General features: G+C 40.0%; 1 protein-coding gene across 6 annotated transcripts in view; it reads right to left on the reverse strand.

The window, feature by feature from the left end:
* Nucleotides 1-22,316, reverse strand: part of fhod3a (formin homology 2 domain containing 3a) — a 60,449-nt gene that overhangs the window by 25,857 nt on the left and 12,276 nt on the right. For 5 of the 6 annotated variants that reach the window (XM_067611371.1, XM_067611375.1, XM_067611373.1 and 2 more), the window contains exons 4-5: nucleotides 4,309-4,376; nucleotides 3,196-3,301 (exon numbers count right to left, since the gene is read on the reverse strand). In XM_067611371.1, coding sequence (XP_067467472.1) covers nucleotides 3,196-3,301; nucleotides 4,309-4,376 — 174 coding nt within the window. Of the gene's footprint in view, nucleotides 1-3,195; nucleotides 3,302-4,308; nucleotides 4,377-4,495; nucleotides 4,518-22,316 lie in introns of those variants that run through there. The other variant, XM_067611374.1, reaches the window with a different exon arrangement.

The raw sequence follows: 22,316 nt of genomic DNA on the forward strand, positions 1-22,316 counted from the left end.
GTCCAAATTCAAACTATTTTGTTTGTTGTCACATGTAGGATTTCTGTATTTGTGTTTAGTTTTTGCTCACAGCTTTGAAATGGATGTGGCTGATAGAAAAAAGGTTATGAAACAACCACACCCACATCGTTCTGATGAACCAGATTATCTGAGTACTTGCATGTTAAACCCCTCATAAATAATGCCTAGTGTGAGATGTTTTTTTTTCCTGAATTTTGTTGTGAATGTTGAATTTGAAACAACATTTTCAGGTGCTTTAGAATTGTCAGCTATAATTGTAAACTGAATATTCATAGTATTGTGTGGTTAAGAAACTTTGGGAAAATCAATATTTAATGATTTATTCTGTCAAAGCATCAGCACTCAGCACTTTTAACCCAATAGTATACTCTTTTTCACAGAAATATATTCATTCAAGCTTCCTTGTTACACCCGAAAAACATGTTTGTTAATTGTTCATGTGTCACTGTATATAAATAAAGAGTTGTAAATGTTCTACACTTCACTGTTTTAATATCACTGGGGTGTGGGGGGATTTCCTGTGGAAACTTTAACTGCAGTTTGCAACTGACTGCTGGGCTGACAAAAACCACAGAGATGCCAACTGCACAAAAGAAAAACGACCATAGTATTTATCATACAAGTGCTTTGATAAGATAAGTGTTACAAGAAAATGGAGAAAATCAAGCACAAACTAGAAATTATATGGAAATAAGCTGCACTGTATTTTCTATGACATAAAATTACATGTTTTTAGTTTTATATGTACAGAAGTTGAGATATAGTTTCCTCATTGAAAGAGTTCTGAACTCAGTGAAAGCAGTCTGAGCAGCTTCACCTCCCCTTTGTTTTACAAAATTACACAAACTTTTGTGATATAGCCCTCACATAATACTAAGATAGGCTCCTGTATGCACTTTCATATATATGTATTCCACTTTGAAGTCTGTAAAGGAACAATTGTGAAAGTCATTCAAATAGGGAAGAATGTAGTTTCTATTGCGTTCATCATCTGTTGCTATACGGCAGCGCAGCACACATTCATTTCTATTCAAACTGTGTCAGAAATGAAAGTGACAGAGGACTTTCATAAAGTATATTATTTCATCACGTGTTGAATATAACTTTCAGGTTAGAGTGAACTCTCATGCAGTTTGAAGAAGAGACAGAGAGAGCAACTTCCTGAATTATGTATTTGGACTCAAATTTCAGAATTGAAGTCATATCTTCACTTCTTGGACAAACCCTACGACTTTATGACCATAGACGTAGAAAAAAAGAAATTTTGTCTGTTGATGATTTTTTCTTCAACACCATCACCAGGAAGCAACAGGCTTATGTGAAGGAGTTTTTCATTCATGAAGAAGATTTTTTTGCCCCAAAGTATGACTACGACTTTACTAATCTCTTTGACTACTCTCAGTGTAGGAGAGGTGATGAGCTTTACAAGCGCCCAGTTGGCTGGTACCGAATGGCCTTAAAGGTCAAAGGTAAATATCCTGATGGAGACACCTGGATGGGCAGCAAAGGATGGAGGAGTTACTCTGTACCTGGAGAATGGCCTGTTTCCTACCATGGAACAAGCTTGGAAGGAGCCAGAGGCATCATCAAGAGTCACTACAAAGCAGGAGATCGAGATTCATATGGCAGAGGAATCTACTCAACACCTGATATACATGTTGCTGAGGGAGAAATGTATGCCAAAACCTTCAGATCGAAGACAACGGGGAAAAGTTACAAAGTGATCCTGCAAAATCGAATCAATCCTGAAAGGAGAAAGATTTGCTCAAAATCCAACTACTGGCTCATTCGTGTTCCCGAAGAAGCATCTGCCAAACGAGAGAGAGAAATAGTTGAGCGCTCTATTCGACCTTATGGCATACTGATCAAGGAATTATGAAACAATGACTAATGTAGTCAGTCATCTTTTGCCCAGACCTGTTGCTCGTCCATTTCATGCTGTATCAAAACGCTGTGGACTCAAAGCCTGAGAAGGTACTATCTGAATCTCAGTTGTTCTAAAGGGGATTTCAAGAACTTCATGTTTACTTTGTCAATGCTTCGACTTTGCTTTCATATTTTGTTTCAAATGTATTTTTACAATAATCAAAATATGATGACTTGCTGTATAAAAAGCAATGTGTTTACTTCAGCTTCTCATTCCAGATTTGTAGACTACCAACTGCATACGGTATACACATGTACATTTCAACAAATGAATGCATATTTTTAAGCTTGTGTCATGTCCATGTACAGTCACTGATGCCAGTCTGGTTTTTACACCTGACAAAAATGCCTGTAAAGCACTCACATGTGTTACATAAATAAAGAGCCTTATAGTTAATGCCCTTCAGTACAGTGTTTTTACAGGTGGGGGGTTTAGCAGGGGGAGTTTCAGCCAGGGACCACAGACCCTCTGACAACTACCCTGTTCCATTTTTCACATGGCTGCAACTAACAAGTCATTCCACAATTAAAAGACACAAAAATACTCCATAATTATGCCACTTATGAAAAGATTATGAGTGCATTTACTGCTAGTGGAAATTATAGAAAGCGTGTGTCTGTGTGTGAGTGTGTGTGGAAATTTGTATCTGTGTTCATAAATGTTTTGTGTATTAGAAAATACACAATGTTTTAACTTGAAAACCAAGGAGATATCAGCTGTAGTTGGAGGAATTACAGCATGGTGTCAACTCAAAATGCCTAATTTATTATTTCTAATGCTATTATCATTAATGTAATTGTTATTTTTCATGCAGTATTGCTCTATGTTTGTGTAGTGATTCAAAACCTTAAAAAATACATATGCTATATACAGCGCAGCATATCATTCTAAAATGCTGCATGAAGTAAAAGAGACAGAGGAGAAAGTGTGACAGAGATCAAGACAGAAACAGGAAGGAAGTCTGTAAGAATCACTGAGAATCAGTGTCAGTGTGTAGAGACAAAACTGCACTCTTGGCACAGTGATGTAATTATGAGTCCGGGAACAGTAATTCCTAAAAATTCCCAAAAACACATCCGCACATTAACAATTGCTCAGATAATGATAAACTAAAAAATTTTTTGGGGGAAATAAGTTTTGCCTACATTATAGTATATTGGCTATACTGTATATAAATATGGTCATGCCAATAAAATCCATTCAAATTTGGATTTTAAAGCGAGAGAAAAGAGTGAGAGAGACCGTACCTCTTAATATGTAGTTCTGGTAGTTCTGGTCAGCTTCTGCTCCCACCTTGATGAGACACGTCAGACCTTCAGCCATCACAAACTCATGGACCAGGTCTTTGTCATCCTGAAATAAAGAATGAAGAGAGAGAGGGAGAAAGAGAACAGGATACATTTATACAACTTACAGAAACACAAAGCCTGACACTAAAGTGTAATTGCATTCTCTTTAAATACCACACAGTGGCAGTAATGTGCAAAGTAATGTGAAACGTTAACAGTACATAAATTTTCAACCCCCCCCCTCCCCCTCCCACTGGTTCAGGCCAGCTGATATGCACACTTCACATGTCAGCAACCGTGTGTTTCGCAATTTTGTTGCTTTTGACATGTTGTCTAATATAACAAAAAGAAAACTAAATGGATGATGCAAACACTTGAAGGTAGTTGTCTGACATAACCCAAAAGATTCCTAATGCTGCCTTCAGATGCACTGTGTTAAGTTCAGACTTTCAGAGTCTTACATGTGCTCATTCAAGAGTTCTTGGGAAAAAATAAGCATGGAATCTGGAGAACATCATTTTATTGGTAGCTGTTATGTATTTTTGTAGAAACCAAGCTGCACAAAGCTTGATATAGCAGCAGTGGAATGAAGAGGAGATGTAATATACGTTTTAATTCAACTGCTAAAACGTCAATGCATTTGCCATCAGATACTCGCATGACATTTATGCTATGCTCACATGGTCATATTTACAGGTTCGGGGGCAATAAATCATGACACTTAGAAGTTTAAAACTTTTCAAACTTTCTCACATTGCTGTTTTGTATGTGCTGAATCACGTGTTATTGTATTTGAGTGCCTTTGTGTGTGTGTGTGTGCTCCAGAAAAAGCTCTTGGTGTTTTAAGTGGCTGACTCCTCTCATCTTAAAATAAAGATTCACTCACAAACACAAAACGCAAACACCCACACACACACACACCCCCACACACACATACAGGCACACAGAGGGAAATGCCACGTTGATGGAGATCCCTGTCATCATGGAAGCGCACAGTGGCCACAATAAGCGACTGTATTCTGCTACAACAAAACTGACAGTAATTGCATGTGAAATATGTGTGTGTGTTACCTGAAAAATTTGCTTTAGAGAGAACAGCGCCCTTCTCAAGTCACGTCCATTGGAGTTATACAGTCTTTCTGCAGAGAGGGAGAGACATAGAAGTGGTTATTTGTCTATAATTTAACAAACAAAAGCAATGCAAGGACTATTAAAGTGACTGGACACAATCTGTTGCCTTGTATATTCCCTCGCACACCTTTCATCTCTCTACACTCGTTATATGTTTCATTCTGATGACGAGATCAATAAAACCTGTAATGTCGATGAGTCTCAGCTGTGCAAAAGTTGCACAATAGTTTGAGATGCGAGAGGAAAGCTGAGGTTCGATGGAACCAATCAAACAGCACGACCCGGATCACCTGAGGCAAGCACTTCATCACACACTTTCACCGCGTCCTCACTCGCAGCACAACACGTGCGGGGTCTCTCTCTCTCTCTCACACACACACACAAACACACAAACACACACAGAGACACACACGTTGCAATGGTGATTAGAGCTGTATTGGAATGTTAATGAGTAGCTGGCCGGGCTTCAACGGTGAGGTATTCAGGTCACGACATGGAAAGCACTCAGAACCAACGGCTACAAGCTCTTATACTAGTGCAGTGATATTCAGCTTTATTATTTCTTTCCTTGAACACAAAGAGATAAAAAAAGTTAGAAAAGTACAAAGAGATCATTAATATACTTCTATAATATTCCTGCAGGGCCTTAAAATGATTATCGGAACCCTTTAATGGTACTTCTGGTATTTCTTATCTCCTACACAGTAGTAACATTAAAATAATCCTTTTTATTCAGGGGTTTATCACGTTTTCCTGGTAATCAGTGTTACAGTAATAAACCATCATATTTTGACTATATTCTCATAGTTATGGGTATGTTTTGTCCTTCAAAAATGTATTATTTAAATACCACATGTGCCCCTTCCTCTTTCTCTTCTTCTATATCTTCTCTATATGTGTGTAACAAAGGTTGACAAAATGCAATAAATACTACTGTCATGAACCTTAGAAAGTTATATTTTTGTTACAACCATGTTACAGAGATATTGCTTCAACTCGTTGGTTATTTTTGAGGTTGCACTTTGTCCTCTTGTTGTACTGTACTAATTTTGTCTGCTCCCTGTATACACAAATATTTGCGTTTGCATATTATACAGCACTTGTATTTGCATGTTCATACCCCTATTACGGTCAAACGACAGAATAATTTTCTTAAGTGCTCTGCATTAAGCTCAAAGTCTGTTTATTTGGGTGTGCATGATGTCCATTTGTGAACATGAACAGTTGTGCATTCAGCTGTGTGTCAGCAGGGGGTTTTGGGAAACCTATGTGTGTAAATCCTGAGTTTGCCTGTTGGTAACAAATCCTTCGGTCCATCAGAAGGGGGGGGGGGTTGGTTAAAAGCGTGTGGAGGTAAGGGCATGGCAGGACAGTGAAACCACCCCCTGATGTGGGCCCAGACGTCTGTGCTGCTGTCTGGAGCTCAGTGGTAACAATCACTAAGCTAGGTAAGGCTATCTCAAGGCCAGGGTCAAAATCATTATCATTCTGCACCCAGACGAAGAATTACAGGCTTCTCTGTCTCTCTATCTGCAGGACTCTTTCTGAAACATTCATGAAATACATCTGTGATAGTCTACGGCGGAGATAATTAAGTTATCGAAGGTCATCAAATCATCTAAATCATTAATGCGAAGAGGCAACTGGCATACAGCAGTAAATGTATGGGAAAAAGTGACTGGTAACAGAAAAGCAAAGGATATGGAGGGTGGGAAAAGAGGAAAAAACACATAACCAGCAAAGAGGTGGGAGGAAAGGAAAGGAAAGGAAAGTAGAGGTCAGTGTCTGATTCGAAGAAAGAGGACCAATTGCTTCTGGGTAATCACGACAGAGCAGACAAATGAGAGAGCCAAAGACATGGAATTCCCCTTCCTAAAATACACAAACTATATGTCGCAGCCAAGTCATTTTAGTGAAATGTGGTCCTTGAAGATTTTTAACCCCTACTTAGCTTGTCCAGCAAATTGAAAAGATGGTAAGTTTACAGGCCTGTAATTCTATGTCTTAAAAGCACTTTGAATAGCCTCGTTGTTGAAAGGTGCTACACAAATTAGCTTGCCTTGCAGTTCTAGGGGACAAACAACCACTTTGTTAAAATGTTTACTTCTTATTTACTGTGTCATATTACTGTAAGTTCCCAACATGGTAATTGCATCTATCTGACAGAGAACATTTGACACCTGCTGGGCACAGAAAAGAAAAAAAAGACAATTTTAGTAATATATCAGCTTAACTGTTGATTAGTCACACATGTGCCTTTCATTTAATGTTATGTTTCCTAAAAGCAGGAGAACGTGAATAGGTAGCAGGTGCCATGACCTCACTCGCATCTCATTCAACAAACCACAACAAACTGCGGCTCGGCTATAACGAGCTCTTACAAACTGCCAATTTCTGTCTGATTTCCTTCCTCTCATTTCTAGGTTTCCCTGGAAATCAAGTGGCCACTTAATGATGCAGGGCACACTCCATCTGGTCCTCGAGGGTCAATGGCTCACTCAGACGATCATGTGTGATGTTTGCGGTCTTCATCAGGCCGTGAGTGGGGCTGTCAGGGTAACCTTTACCAAAACGTCTGCTGTTCATCAGGAGCATGTCAGCAGCAGTGATAAAGCTTAAACTTGGCTTGATTCATTAGTGGTGCACCACTAGTGATGCAGTCAGGTGTGAAAAGCTAGAAACCTGGCGTTATTATTAAGTAGTTTACAAGGAGAACCACCGCCAAGGTAAATAAACGCACACTGAATTACACTTTCAAAAAATGTTCATGTTAAGCTAAAGTTTATTTAATAATCTGATTCCTGTACCTCTCTTCTTGCATCTCTACAACATACATCTTACAGAATGAACACCGTTTAGTATAAGAAGCCTCACATTTTGAGGGTTTAAAACTGAATTTAGGTGAGTGTGCTGCCTCCCTTGCAAGCCATTCATCAAATATAGGCCAGACACATGAATCTAAAAGTTACTGTACTTCATTTTGGTTTCCTGAGCTACAGACTCAAAATAAAAGTATCTGCTAACTGCACAGCTGCATAGGACATATTAAGGACTCATTCTGTGCAGGTTAATGTTGACTGTGACTAATTTATTAACCTAGCAGGACACAGATGATGAACAGTATGCCATAAACTATCAGGACATATTGTTTGTGCCAGGGATGAATTCCATGAAATACAACAGAAGTAGAGGTGAGAGAAATGAGTCATAAGCAGCCTCTGTTAACTTAAAGGGAAACTTTGGTATTTTTCAACCTGGACTCAGGTTTTCCCCATCTTTTTGTGTCTAAGTGACTAATGGGGACAACAATTTCTGAAATTGGTCCAGTATTGAGTGAGAGCCTTGCAGCCAGCAGCCGATAAATGGACTGCCAGTAACCCTTATATACTTATAATAACAATCTGAGCCTGTCAGTGGCAAAAACAAGCACTTTTAGTGGATGTACATTGACGGGGTGCTATTGCCCCGTCGGATTACATTGTAGCCAGTTTTGCAGCTGCTGACTGAAGCACTCTCACTCAATACTGGACCAATTTCAAAAATTGTTGTCCCCATTAGTCATTTAGACACAAAATGATTGGAAAATAGGATCCAGATTGAAAAAGAAGTTTGGATTTTTTGGAGAAACTGGAGATCTCCCCACATACCAATCATACAGGGATTTCTAAATGTAGTTGCTTGAATGGTGGCGAGTACAGCCACTAACAAACATACATTTCAAGGACATGCTTTACTGGACATGATGCTCTCCCTCCATTCTCCTCTGTAGTGAACTGCATGTCACTGCCCCCATATCAAGGGCCACCCTAAAGACTTTAGATTGTTTCTGCAATGCAGGGTTTTTTTAAAAACTCTATAATTGTTTCCACCCAATTTTAACAACGAAAGCTGGAAGATTGTCCTCAGTCTCTAGTTGAGCGAAGCATTTAAAGACTTGTGAGTAGAGAGGATAGAGGAGAGGTTGTTAGTTCACATATCAACACAGTCAACAGACTACAAAACCATGTTGTTTTTACGTAATCAATATCTACCTGCCACTTAATTTTGTTTCCAAAGCAAATCCCATTGAAACAGTCCTTTTCTTTTTTTTCTTGATACTATAACAAGAGAATCCTTCATTTGTTTTTTCAGACTTAAACATTCAGTAGTAAAACTTTTTAAGATGTTTTTTGCAGTGCATAGTTGAGACAACAGCATCACAGTATATGCCAACATTACTCATGGTAATACCCTGCAATCACCTGATAGTTGCTAACAAAGTCTTGTCAACATAATTACCCTTCTGCTCCAGAGTAAACACAGTTTGACATGCTAAAATAATCAATGGGCCGTTGTCCCATTGGCACAGGGGGTTCCAGCTGGCTTAACACTGATGGCGCATTCAACCCTGGAGATAATTCAAACAAACTACTCTCACCTTCAACCTCTGGGCCAAACAGCTTGGCCTAACAACACTGCTTCAGTGCCTGCATCTCTCTAGAGGGAGACTGAAATAACAACGAAACATAAACTAGGAAGATAACACATCTTAATTAGATGCCCTCCATTGGTTCAAGTGACAGAGCAGTAAATGTGGGGGTAAGTGAGGAAGGGGAAAAAAGCAAAAGGATGGTGTTTCAATGAAGGATTTGCCTGTCCACGTGTCTTTTGCTGGTCATCCTTTCTTTTTCCTGGCTGTAGGTTTTATTATTGTCACAAGAAAAGCTGAAACACACACTGGGATGTGTCATTGTGGCTTGTGCGTGTGTGTGCTTGTGCAGTATCTGCGTGTGTGTGCGCATGCATATCTGTGAATGTGTGCTCGTGCCCATGTGTAAGCGCTGGTGTTTGCTGAGTGCAGACAGACAGATGAAGGAAAGACAGAAAGGCACGTTTCATTTATAGACTTTCTTGGAGTTTTTACTGTTTTGTTTTGGAGGACTCACAGTTCTTGTCCATGCTATTTCCCCATGACCTCACATGCACTGCATTATGTCAGCCTTAACAAGTCATTTAGCCCCATATTCCGTCTTAAAATCGTAATTTTCTTGAAGCAAAGGGGGAAAATCTGCCAGCAGAATGAGTTATTTCCACTTGTTTCTGATGTAGCTACTTCTGTTCATAATTTTCAGATATATTTTTATAGTTTATCCAAAGAGTAAAACAAAACCTTTCCATGAGCCTTTAATAGTAAATAACACTACGCTAAGTGTGCATACTCAATAAGTCAAAAGCCTTACCCAGCATGTGAAGCTACCTCTATAATTAGAGTTTTATTGAAGGAATGACATGGACACTGGTGTTCAGTTACTGTTTACTCTCTAACAGGGTTTCTTAAATCCTCAACACAAGTGTAGACCAAACAGATATAAAAAATTATCATCATGTCTATTGCATATCACCTACACTACTTAAGTGACTTGTCATGAGAAAAACAGATTTATTAGATTTGCAACACAACATTTTTATTCTGTGATTTATTATATTGTTCTAATTATGTTTAAAATAATGCATTAAAACATAACTTTGAGGTTCAATAATTGGTTAAATTACTTGTTGTTTTATAAAGTGTAAGGAATAAATTCATTACTTAATGAACATAGAAGAAAAATGCAATGGAAGGACCTGTATGTGCATTAGTGCACGTGTGCATGTGTGCATGGGAGTGTCCTCTGCAGTGCATCAGGGATTCCCCCAGTGTTGAGTCTGTCTGCTAAGTCGTTCAGGAGTGCTCAGAGCCCTCCTTCCCCTCCTGCCATAATGAGATTAGTGCTGTGACCCTTCAGCTTTGACTAATCCCTGCACATTTACTGCACCATCTACACATCTCCAAACAGAAAAACACACAGGCCAAGTCAGGTTAACACAAGACCTAATCCACAGCAATTATACTCACAACCGCACTGCAGTTTGTTACACTGCTGCAACGCAGTTTGTTACAGTGCTGCAACGCAACTGGGGACTCTGCAAAAACAGTCCCCAGTTGACTGAAGTCAGCACCAGTCTACTACTACTACGCTTAATCCTCAGACTTAACAACAGGAAGTCAGGTCAGCAGATATTTCTTTAAAGAAGGCATAGTTAAAGAGACAGTGGTGTGAAGATGGGTCTGGTACACAAAATGTAATAAGATGTTAAAATGATAAAAAGGAATAAGAAGGACAGTTACAGCTATTGAAAAAGTGCCTTAAGATGTAGTTCCTTTCAAGACCACTAGATGCTGGCTGCAAGCACAAAAGTGAAATTTCTTCCAACTAGAAAAACAGAGTTAGTGCATGTTTTTCCACAAAACATTAGGGTCTATGCAACTAACCTCACTTCTTCTTAGAAATTGAATTGTTCTAGATGCTTGCTTGACCCACCTCAGCACCACCTTGCTTCCAACCTGTTGCCCAAGTTTGGATTCTGACACGACGTTGACAGCAAAACCAAAATCCTCTCAGAAACTTGATGTCACAAATGCTATATTTATGTTTTGCTACAATCTATGGATGTAAGCATGAGAGATCTGATAAACAATCTGCGTTATCGTTTCCATTTTCTCATCACAAACAATTTGAAGATGTTCTCCTGGGCTCTGGGACCTTGTGATGGGCATTTTTCACACATTTTCTGACATTTTATGGATCAAACAATCAGAAGATTGATCAATAATGAAAATAATGGCTATTTGCAGCCATACTTTTAGTATTTAAAAAGTTGGTTTACAGTAAAAAAGGAAAGAGATGCAAGCAAAGAGACAAAGAACCCCAAACACTAAACCTCAATGACACCTTTTCACTGATAGTACATTAACCTGCTCTACTGTATGTATTTTGACCAGGGGGGATTATTTTAGTGTAACTCTAAGGACATCTTCATTAGGTCACAGGATATTTACAGATAAGCACACACCGAGGTCAACCAAGGGTAATATTTTTCAGGCTAGTACAACTGTATGCGGGTCAAGCGAGAGAGGGGCGGGTCACAGCTGGTGGTCCAGCATTTAAGCCTAGTTATAACCGCTGACTCGTGTTTCTGGAGGATTTCATTGCACCCCTTAAAAAAAAAAAAAGCCCCCACCCGGCTGTCTGGGCCAATCAGTCAGTTGGCTTTTAAACTAGGTCTTCAGTGGGATCTAAAATAAAGAAGTGAGAGGAGCATGAGGTGTAATGGCACGCTGGAGAGCCTGATTTAATCCCAGGAAGTCTTTCCCTCTCTGGGCTGGTATCACACTAAATATAGGCCGGTTGGATATCAAACATACTGTAACACCCATAGATGCAGGGTTCATTTTTCAGGTCATGCAGTGCAGTGTGTGTGTGTGCACTGCCCTGTAATATTTACATTCAGTCAAGTAAAAATGATGCCAATTGGATGAGACAATCCCAGTCATTTTCAAGGCAGCTTCACCTGAGTGAGGAATGAAACTTGATGCCAATAGTTCAATAATATCAAGGAGGTTAAACTTTGCTCTGTGAGTGAGTTTAATTTTAAGAAGTGGCAGATTTTACACCACAAGCACATTTCTTTTAACTTCTTCTAAGAAAATATGATGAAAAAAAGACAAGATTGAATTTTGTCTCAGCGTGTGCAAAAGGTGCAGCTGCTTGTGTGCAGCACACATCTGCGGAGCGGCACATCCATAAATCTGCAGTTAAAAGAATAAATACCCCCCTCAATCTGTCACAAGCTAATATAGTTTGGACAATAATGCACCATTTCAGTCTCATGTCAAGTGAAGTTAAAAGGAAAAGTTGGCAGGCAGCAAAGACTGCTGAGGACAACTGGGTTATTTTGCGACTGTCTATTTTCTGTCTGTTGGTCTTGGCCTACAGTATGAGTACTGGAGGCTGCTGATGGTGCAGATGACGTGTGTGTATGTGTGTGTGTGTGTGTGTGTGAGGGAGAGTGAGGGAGAGGGAAAGGGAGAGTGAGACCTCCAAGGTTTGACTGTGGGATGCATGAGATTTAAAGAATGGCGACGGACCTAGACATGAGATTACACCAGGCTCAGCAGGGACACACACACAAACATGTACACACATCCACAGGCAGATACAGTACAACTATAAGCCTGAATGCAAATGTACTGGGAATGGAAACGCTTGGGAGTCAATGAAAACAAACTTTTATATGATTCCCACAAATCCACCTCTGTGGAAACAAATGACTGCATATTTTACAGTTAACACTCTGATATACAGCACATACAACATACCTACACACACACAATCACACACACACACACAGTAAAATATCTCCAGACTGTAACCTCGAATCCTGATGAAGGACTTCAGCTGTGAAAGAAGCCCAGAAGCAGATGTCTGTAGGAAAGAAACTTACTGCCACATAAACACATAAAAGACATAAAAATACATAATAAAAATACACACACACACACACATATACACATACACACTCACAAATACACACTCTGAGACCAAAACGTGCCCTGTGCCCTTCACATGACCCTGGCACCTCTAAATTAGTCCACAAACACACACATACACGTACACACATACACACACACAGGAATAGTTACCCACAACACAAACACAAATATACTCAGCTTTTCTAGCAGGCTCCATGTGCTGCCACGGCGATGACAGGCCTGAGAGCAACAGGCAGCTACAGCACTGCTCTATATTCACACGCACAAGTGCACACACACAGACTAACTTACGCTATACAGGGACAGTGACAACTTATTATATACTCATATCAACATTATACAATATAAGATAAAACAAACTAACGTATGCAGCTCAATTGATTCATTTGTCTTCTTGCATCAGTGTCAGTGAGAATAAACATTCTGGATATCAGTTTTACACAGTGTAACTATTGGAAAACGGGCCAGAAATGTTTACATGATGAAAGCTTTGATAATAATCATGAACAAATAAGATTATGAAGTAAATGACTGCAGTATGTCATGCTGTTATTGCAACTGCTAGTGCTTGTCAAAATGAACCCCAGATTTTCCATAAACTCTAAAGATTTCTGTTGTAAAAACAATGTCCAATGCTCCATTTGGACTGGAAGAAAAACAGCTTAATCTCATTTTTTTGTCAGAAATCAATTTGTGCTGTGAAGCAATCCAACACATTAACAAATACACTGTTAAAGCTGTAGTTCGACATGTAGGATAACTCGCCAATTTACTGTCTTGCCGAGATTTACATGAGATCGATACCACTCTCATGTCCGTCCATCATGTTGTCTCTGTGAGGTTGCTAGGCAACCAGCGGAGACTCCAGGAAGTGACAGAAACAGTGCAACACATAACCCCTGTAAAACCACTCTGTCATATTTACAGTTCAGTTTTGTACAAGTTAAAGAAAGAAGACATAATTAATAATTCATTTCCGTTTGGGTTTAATAATGTACCTATCTATCTATAACTTGTTAATCAGTGACCTTTGGAGGTGCTGGTAGGAAGGATTGTTACTTTGGGATGTAGCCAGGCTAACTGTTTCCCATTGTTTCTAGTCTTTATGCTAAGCTAACCAGCTATCTCTCAGCAAGAAAGCATATCGGGGCATTTCCCAAAATGTCAAACATTTCCTTTAAATGCAGAACAAGGCTGCCAAACTGTGGAATGATCAAAATCAAAATCTTGTCCATTTCACTCAAAACTTTTGTCCAAATATTGCGTGCAACTGACATTATGTCATGGAGCTGGTATGTATTTGCATTTTATTTGTGTTATAAAGTGTGACCTGGTTTTCTGCAGCATGCGGACAGACACAAAACCTGATTGTGGGAAATATTGTTGTCTTCACTCCCACATACAAGTGTGCACGTGTGAAACAAGCGTCCAGTGTTTTCCCTCAATTTTCTCCCACCCACCTTTTGTCATTCTCTCTCTCTCCCTCTCACTTCTCACGCTCGCTATTGCTGTCATTGTTAATTGACTGGCTTCACTGTGCATGTGCAGTGACAACGCATGTCAGACATAAGAAAAAAAAAATCAGAGACAAACAGAGAGAGGACATTTAACTTTATAGCTAAAATAACAATTATTTTATATGTATAGCTGGCTTCTTTTATGGGCTTTGCAAATGTACTTTGTCAGCATTATTTTTGATAAAGTCATACAAATAAATCGCCTAAATGGAGTATGTAGAGAAAGGGAGGCCGACAAAAAAAGAGAAAAGGAGACAGATATGAAAAAAGAGGAAAGTCAAACGGAGAGAGAGAGAGAGAGTGAGAAAGACAAACACAGTAGAAACAGACAGAGGAAGCAGAGACGAATAACAGCAGCCAGAGTGAGTAAACAGAGAGGATACTGGAGGATATGTGCTGCTTGCTGAGTGGATTAACTGAGTGAAATCTTGCTCTGACTCATACCACACTTGCCTGTTATTATACTCCTCCCTTGTTTGTGTGTGTGTGTGTGTGTGTGTGTGTGTGTGTGTGTGTGTGTGTGTGTGTGTGTGTGTGTGTGTCTAATACAGCCGGCATGATGACATACGATGTAAGATAATGTATAAGGGGGTTATAGCATAGTTTGATATATTTACAGACAGAGAAGAGACTGTATCAGTTCCACTTTTTTAAGTCTGTTGTTCTTGGCTTACAGTGTAGATCATATAGACGATGATAGATGGCCCAGCAACTTAGATGTGCGTGTGTGTGTGTGTGTGTGTATGTGTGTGAGAGGTGACAGAGATAGAAAGAGAGAGAGGACTATGACAGTCAAATGAGATGAAAGATTACAGAGTGGTGTGCAAATAGTTTCCTAAACAACCTATGGGTGACATGGGAAATTAACCTGCAGACAAACTAAATGGAGATGAGATATAAATACTATATAACACAACAGAAAGCATATGTTTATGTTGGACTTATACTGGAGGATGATTTACACTGGTTGTGAAAAAGCATGGGAGTTAGAGGCACAGTTAACTTCTTGTCAGTCCAGCCGAATTAATCTCTACATTAAGCTGCCAAAGCAATATTCCCAAACTTTTTTTAACTCCAAAACACATGCTCGGAGGAACCACAGTGTGTTAAACTTAGTAGAAAACTGTGGGATTGTACCACTTTGGCTTAACTTTCTTTCTCTCACTCCTCTCCTCACCTGTAAGTCAGAGAACCACGGTGCTATGACATAACTTGTGGAGCTGCTGGCTAACTGCTGCTCTGTCTGGCAGGTGCATTTCCTCCTTGCTTTGTTTTTCCCTTGTGTTTCCTTCCCTAAGTGATTTACCATTTCCCTGGAAATCCTCCCTCTCCCTGTCTCGCTCCACACATCCCCTAAACCCATCATCCCTAAAACCCCACGGCTGGATCAGATGCCAAGCCTGCAGATTCTCCAGTGTGTGTTCTGGATGTTTAGCTTGTGGTAATTGTAATGTTTTATTGCATTATGTAATAGTTTGAAAATGATTAAAACAGACCAGCCAGAAGTTTGTGCAGGCGCACTCGGGCGCATATATGAACAAGCCCAGACATAACACTCAGACACACACACAGCCAAACACACACAAACACACACACACACACACACACACACACACACACACGTATGTAGTCATATATTTCTTACTTTCTTCCGGTAACTTCACTGAGGACTGGGAGAGCAAACCCCAAACAGCAGCGTGTTCTGCCACAGCACAACAGTTTGGCTGCTCATGTTTGTCAGCATAACTAGAACCCAGGGAAAATCCTGCCACATCCACAGAAAGCCCAACACTGTAACATCAAGACAGGACTCACCACACCACAGCAATAGATCACAGTGAATATAGAGACTCACAGCTGCAAAGCACATCTGGATTTCACAGAAAAACCAAAAACATAAAAGCAGCAAATAATCACATTGTAGTTTTACTGTATATTGTGGAATTGTGCAGTCTGACAGCTGAGTGTAATCAGTGCAATATGTAGAGTTGTTATCCCGGTCTCTTTATGTCTAAAGAGATCATTTAAATCTACAAATGCAGCTGTTGCAAAGGTTCCACTTTTATACACTTATGCAACTACTAAACTGTTTGAAAGACCAGACAGCCAGTTATTTACAGTAAAAGAGCCAATGTGAAGAGTGCTACTGCAGTAGGAATGGACAACAGCTGCAGGATAGATGCATGTTATGTCTTCTCTACAGTGGCTACTGCTGTAAAATTATTCCACCCCTTCCACTGCTCTACACCTCCATCCCTAATGCCTCATCAGCCCATCTCTCCATCTCCCATAGCAGTAAGTAAGGCATGACTCATGTGGGCGCAATGCTCTCAGTTGCTCCTCAGGGTTTCAGCTGCTGGTGAGGGTAAAGGGGAAACTATTTGAGTGATTTTCTCATTCTTGCTTTGCTCTCTGGGATGAAAAGAGAAGAGTACTCTGAATGCATATACTGCTGATTTCAGGTAATGGTGAGACAGTGGAACAGAAAACACGGACACGTAAAGATAAAGAGATAAAAAAAAAAGACTGAGTGACAGGTCTAAACTTGTCAAAGACCACGCAAACACTTCATAAGCATAGCGAAATATCCTTGTTGACTCACACACGTGCACGCAGAGAGATCATAGGCACAACTCCTTGAGCCAAAGCCACAGGTGTCTATGAGAACAAAGAGTCACGAACAGTATGTGAAGCTGAGCAGAGTAAATATAGATTTAGAGAGCAGAGCGGGCAAGCCAGGAAAAGAAAGAAATGCAGTTAAACAACAGACGTGGAGTGTGTTTGAATGAAACCAGTGTATGCAATGTAGCACAAAGCAGACTAATAAGAGGATGAAGGAGAAATGATGCCAGATTGAAAAGCAGTTAGAGCACATTGTCTGAGACTAGCACAGATATTAGAGAGCAACGTGTCAGCGAAACCATATAATGTGTCTGGACTTTTACGACTGCACAGCCACAGATGTCCTATACCACTGCCCCCCTCCCAGCTTGCCCATCAACAAGCATTATCTCCCTGTCACACCATGCCATTACCAGGCCTTATCTCCTACAGCGCGGTGGGGGGGGGGGGGGGGGGGGGGACACCAACACAGTAAATCGCTGTTAGAACCAGCTGGAGTTGTCTCTTTCTGCAACATCTCAAGGCCAGACTGCTGTCACTATCACCGCACCCCCGTCGGTGCAGCGACAACGAGTACTGCTTTTTATATTTACAAAGACTGTGATTTGTGCAATGCTTACTGATGCCTTCAAATCCTCAAAATATCTGAGAGAGAAGCAAGGAAACATGGAGCACAGTCTTCGACTCGGTTTTTCGACAAGCTGCTAATTTGTTATGTAACAGCACAACCAGGGAAAATCAAAGCAAGTCAACCTTCACTCCAGCTCAACCTCCCACCCCTGCCTCTCCTTTACAATACTGCAGGGGGTGATTAGGGACGGATAATTGGGGCGCCGAAATCCAACAGTATAGAAGCCAAATTTCTTTGAAAAAGGTCTAAATTCCAGAGCCAAGTGCCAAGGGATTGAACAGGCTCCAAAACACATGCAAGGTCTTTTGTTCTGCCCTCCAGCTCTTTTGTTTCACCTGCTGTAACACTCATTACAGGGAGCTTTACCTGTCAGACAGCATACCCTCTCTATATTTGATCACTTAAACTGTATTTAATTACTGCATATCCTTTCACTTCAGGAGATGCTGGGAAATGAGGCCGCATGGGAAACAAGAGCTTTGGGATTCTGAAAATGTCTTGTTAAGTAATGTTCTGTTAAAACAGAGCACACATTAGAAAATTACAGTTTGTGTACAGGCAGAGCAGGTTTATACTTGGTTTTATCATTTCATCATGCTTATTTAGCTACAGTGTTTGTCTAACTTTGGCTTTGGATTTATTACTTTGTCAATATGTTATTGTCTTGTATTGTGTTTTTATGTCATGTGTAGAATATACAAAGTAGCTAATGGAGATCCAACAAAAAGCTAACATCCACGGTTGATTGACTCAGAAGGAAAACACACAAGTGACATTGGTTTACTTTGATCTTTTTATCATAAAAAGTAATTTCAAAACTATAAATAATACTTAGAGCAGATTAAAGCATAATTTATATAATTTTATATAAACAATAGCTCATGACTACTTGTATGAAAAAGGTGTAGCTTGTGGTGATTAACCCACGGAGATTTATCATCCCATTCTGTGGTTCCCCTCAGCTATATTGAGCTTTATAGCGTCTTTCAGCCTTTGTTTTGGTTTTCTGTCCCACAACTTTATGGTTCAGTCTCACTGTTCTCATAACTATAGTTTTCAGCCACAACAGGCAGCTATTTTCAACAAAACAGCTCTAAAAACCGACTATACCTAGTTGACACTAAACAGCAGACATACAAAGTTAGCTACTAGCTGATGAACAGAGTAGATATTTAGCAGCTAAATAGCCAGATATTTACCTCATGAGTTGATTAAGACCAAAACAGACCAAAAAGAAGAGTGAATATTGGACTTAATTGCACCAGGTGGCCAGAAATACTCCAAATAAATGTTAAAGCAACATGTTGCTCGTTATCTTAAATAGGCAACTGTTTGCTAACATTTATTGGTGACCCCTGCTAACATTTACTGTCTAGCATCACTGTCAGATCAAATTTTACTCTTCATAAGCACACTGGTTAATGACAAGGTATCTCATGAACTACTGACCGGATATCTGTGACCCTTTGAACTTTCTTCTAGAGAAAATATTAAACAGTAATTAGAAAATTCCAATGAAATTTACTAATCATGTTCATGCCCCCCAGAGAATGACCTTTCTCCCATTTTGGACACTTTTGGTTTAGCATCGCCCTCTAACCAATATGTCAACTTTGCACGAGACATGTCATGACATAATTGTCAAATTTCAATTAAATGAAATCATGGCCATGCCCACATGTTTTGACCAGAGCTTCCATATTGTGTGGTGTAATGTAAACTGATGCCTCTAGGTGCCACTGATGCTGCTGTCAGGACTGTAGACTTCTAGTCTTTCTATACACGACTGTTCAGTGCAGAAAAAATGTCTAATACTAGTACAAGAGAAGTTAAGTTAATTTCAGCTACCTATCAACATTATTCATTCTAAGTTTCCTCTATCTTCCTCAATCAACCCTTTTTTGTCACATCTTGCTTCCTATAACTCTAACATTAAGTGAGTAGAGGTTCAGCACTGTGCTGCCTTCCTTGCATGTTTCTGTGCTGTCAACACTTTCTAAAGATAACACCTCCACTTCACCCACACCCCTGAACCACCTCTCTCTGCCCGTCAGCTAAGGCCTACAACAACTCCACTGCAACAGAGACAGCTAAAATTAACCCTTAAACAGGAGGTTCTGATTGGCACTCTGACAGGACTTGCAGACCACGGGATCAACGAAGACAAAAGGGTGGAAATGTGGGAGAGAGGGCACACAAGTAAACACTGAAAGACAAAAGAGAAAAAATAAGAGAGAGAGACATACATAAACATAAACATAGATGGGGAAAATGATGTGGCTAAAGCTGATTCTTGGTGGGTGCTGAGAAAACCTGGATCACTAAAGTGCCGCGAAGACCTCTCCAGTGCAGATACATTGTCTGCAGGGTTGTGCTTACACCAGCAGACAAAGTCACTGTTTTGCTGACCATGCCAATGAGTCCTCCTTTTCATATACAACAGAAAACCCCATTAACTCACACACATTATCACACCCTCACTCACACATACACGCATCACAGAGCATCCTTAATCCCAAATTGGCAAGATGGCATGTAATTTGATCTTTCCTTTAGCAGCGGTGCCAAGAAATGCCAAGGAGAGCTGTGTTTCTCATACAGTTATACTCTTTCTTTTTTTTTCAACCTTGTGGCCTTGAGAGAAGATCAATGACTGACTAAAGAAGCCAGGTCTAAAACCCTGAGATCTGCCTGACATTTGAACTTAGTACAATCAAATCCTGATCCTCACCAGTCACAACTGAATGCTGATGAGTAAGATTAGGAAAATCTGAAAGGAATTGATCCTTTCCTGCATTTTAATCACAAAAACCAAACATTTCTCACGCATGTGGCACGGTCAGCAATCCATTAATTTAAACATGCGATCCTACAGCACCATACTGACCAACTAACTGTAAGTCACAGATACTTGATTCTGTAAGCAATCTGTATCCTTGATTGTGACAGACTTTTCATTTAGTGGATAGTATGCTGACCACTACTCAAGCGATTTGAAGGTCAAGGCCCCAGAGGATTACAGAGCGTTAAACGGGTAGATGAGTGGACAGCTGAACCGACTCATTGAAGCACCACTGAGAGGGGGTTGGAAATTGGTCAGTGGATCTCTAAAGTGAACGGATCACTCGGACTCGCTTGAGCTATCTGATTATGTGTCTGTTTAATGCAGTAGAATTACAAAACCGCCACTCCAGAGTATCAACTCCGGTCAGGATTTGGTTGCTGCCCAGCATCTGTGCTATGCTGAATGAAATCTGGATTGTGGTCAATACAGCCAGTAAACTCTGTCATCAAGCCTTGGCATTGGGCAAAATTTGAGTTTCAGTCATGCCCTTCAAAAGGAAATGCATCTCATATGGTGATGATGCGAAGTTCATTTTTAATAAGAAGTTTTTTCTCAAATTGTACTAAAAAGGGATACTGGTTTTCCTCAAACCAAGATGAGGCATGGGAAGATCCCTCATAAAAGCCTGTGTGTGTATTACATGTGTATGAGTGTGAGAGAAAAATTTAGCTTACACCATTACTCACTCCATTCACTCAGGCCCGTTAGAGGATGACAAGAGAAATGTGGTGTTCGTGGATGCACGTATACTTGTGCACATTGTGTGTGCATACTGTATATGTATGCAGCAGGTGGCTACAGACTCCGGTCAGGTTTTCTTATCCCCTTAAGAGTATAGCTTGTCTGTTTCAAACATCGCTGACCCTGGTACTTAAGCAAGCAGTTATTCTAAGAAAGTGAGGGAGCCATATGTCCAGCAGTAAATCAGAAAACCAAGTGAAGGTGTACAATCCCTAAAATGGGAAAAAAAATGGGAATAGTTATGTGGCAAAAACGTCTCTTAATGTCCCTTTTTATGTGCTTTTTTCGCTCCTTAATGTTCTACTCCCAGTGACCTTTCACCTCATCACATTCTCAACCAATCCCTCAAAGGCCCTGATTCTGGCATCCAGATTTAGCACTGCTATCACTGGCATGGAGAATGTTGACCATGCAGACAGGTTGTGGAGGAATATGGAATAAAATTAGGGTCATATATATTGTAGCTGTGTATCACCATATCTGAATGTGTGAAAACATTTTGTATGAGTACATTCAAATGAGTGAATGTGTAAAAACATATATACGAGTACAAATCAAACCTAAGAGTACAAATACTTTTGTCCCACATTTGACATTTCCACCTGAATAGCCAATGGAGATGCTCTGAAACACTGGAGCTGTGTTTGCTGAAGGCGCTAAAAGTACGAACCAACTGCACAGCCTCTGAGCCTCTGAACTTAGCAACGCTCATGCCAAACTCCCATATAAAAATACACAATTTAAAATAGGCCTTGATTGTAGGTGTAGGACAAGCAACATGGATCATATCATTTTGTAGGTAAATGTGGACTTACTGCAGTAAAAATGTAACTTAAATGACTAGTTAACAAGCGATCCATCACCAATCATCATCATTCAAATTGTCATTTTTTCAATAGAGTTCAGTGTGAACACTTGTCTGCTGAAGAGTTTGCTGGCAGCTTCATTTTGGCAGTCACCCTTGGAGCAAAAGTTCAGAGGTTCAGAGGCTGTGCTTTCAGCGCCTTCAGTGGACACACTCCCAGCGTTTTGGAGCATCACCATTGGCTACTCAGGAGGAAGCATCAAATGTGGGACAAAAGTATTTGTACTCATAGGTTTGATTTGTACTTGTAGATTTGATACGTAGTTGTAAACTTGGGATTCATACATACAGTTAAGTTCTGTGTGAACTTTTTTCATCCACAAACAGATAGATGTGTAACTGCAAACCTTTTTTGTAACTGCAAACCTTTGTGC

Source organism: Thunnus thynnus, chromosome 15, assembly GCF_963924715.1.
Source record: "Thunnus thynnus chromosome 15, fThuThy2.1, whole genome shotgun sequence".
In the NCBI taxonomy this organism is placed as follows: domain Eukaryota; kingdom Metazoa; phylum Chordata; class Actinopteri; order Scombriformes; family Scombridae; genus Thunnus; species Thunnus thynnus.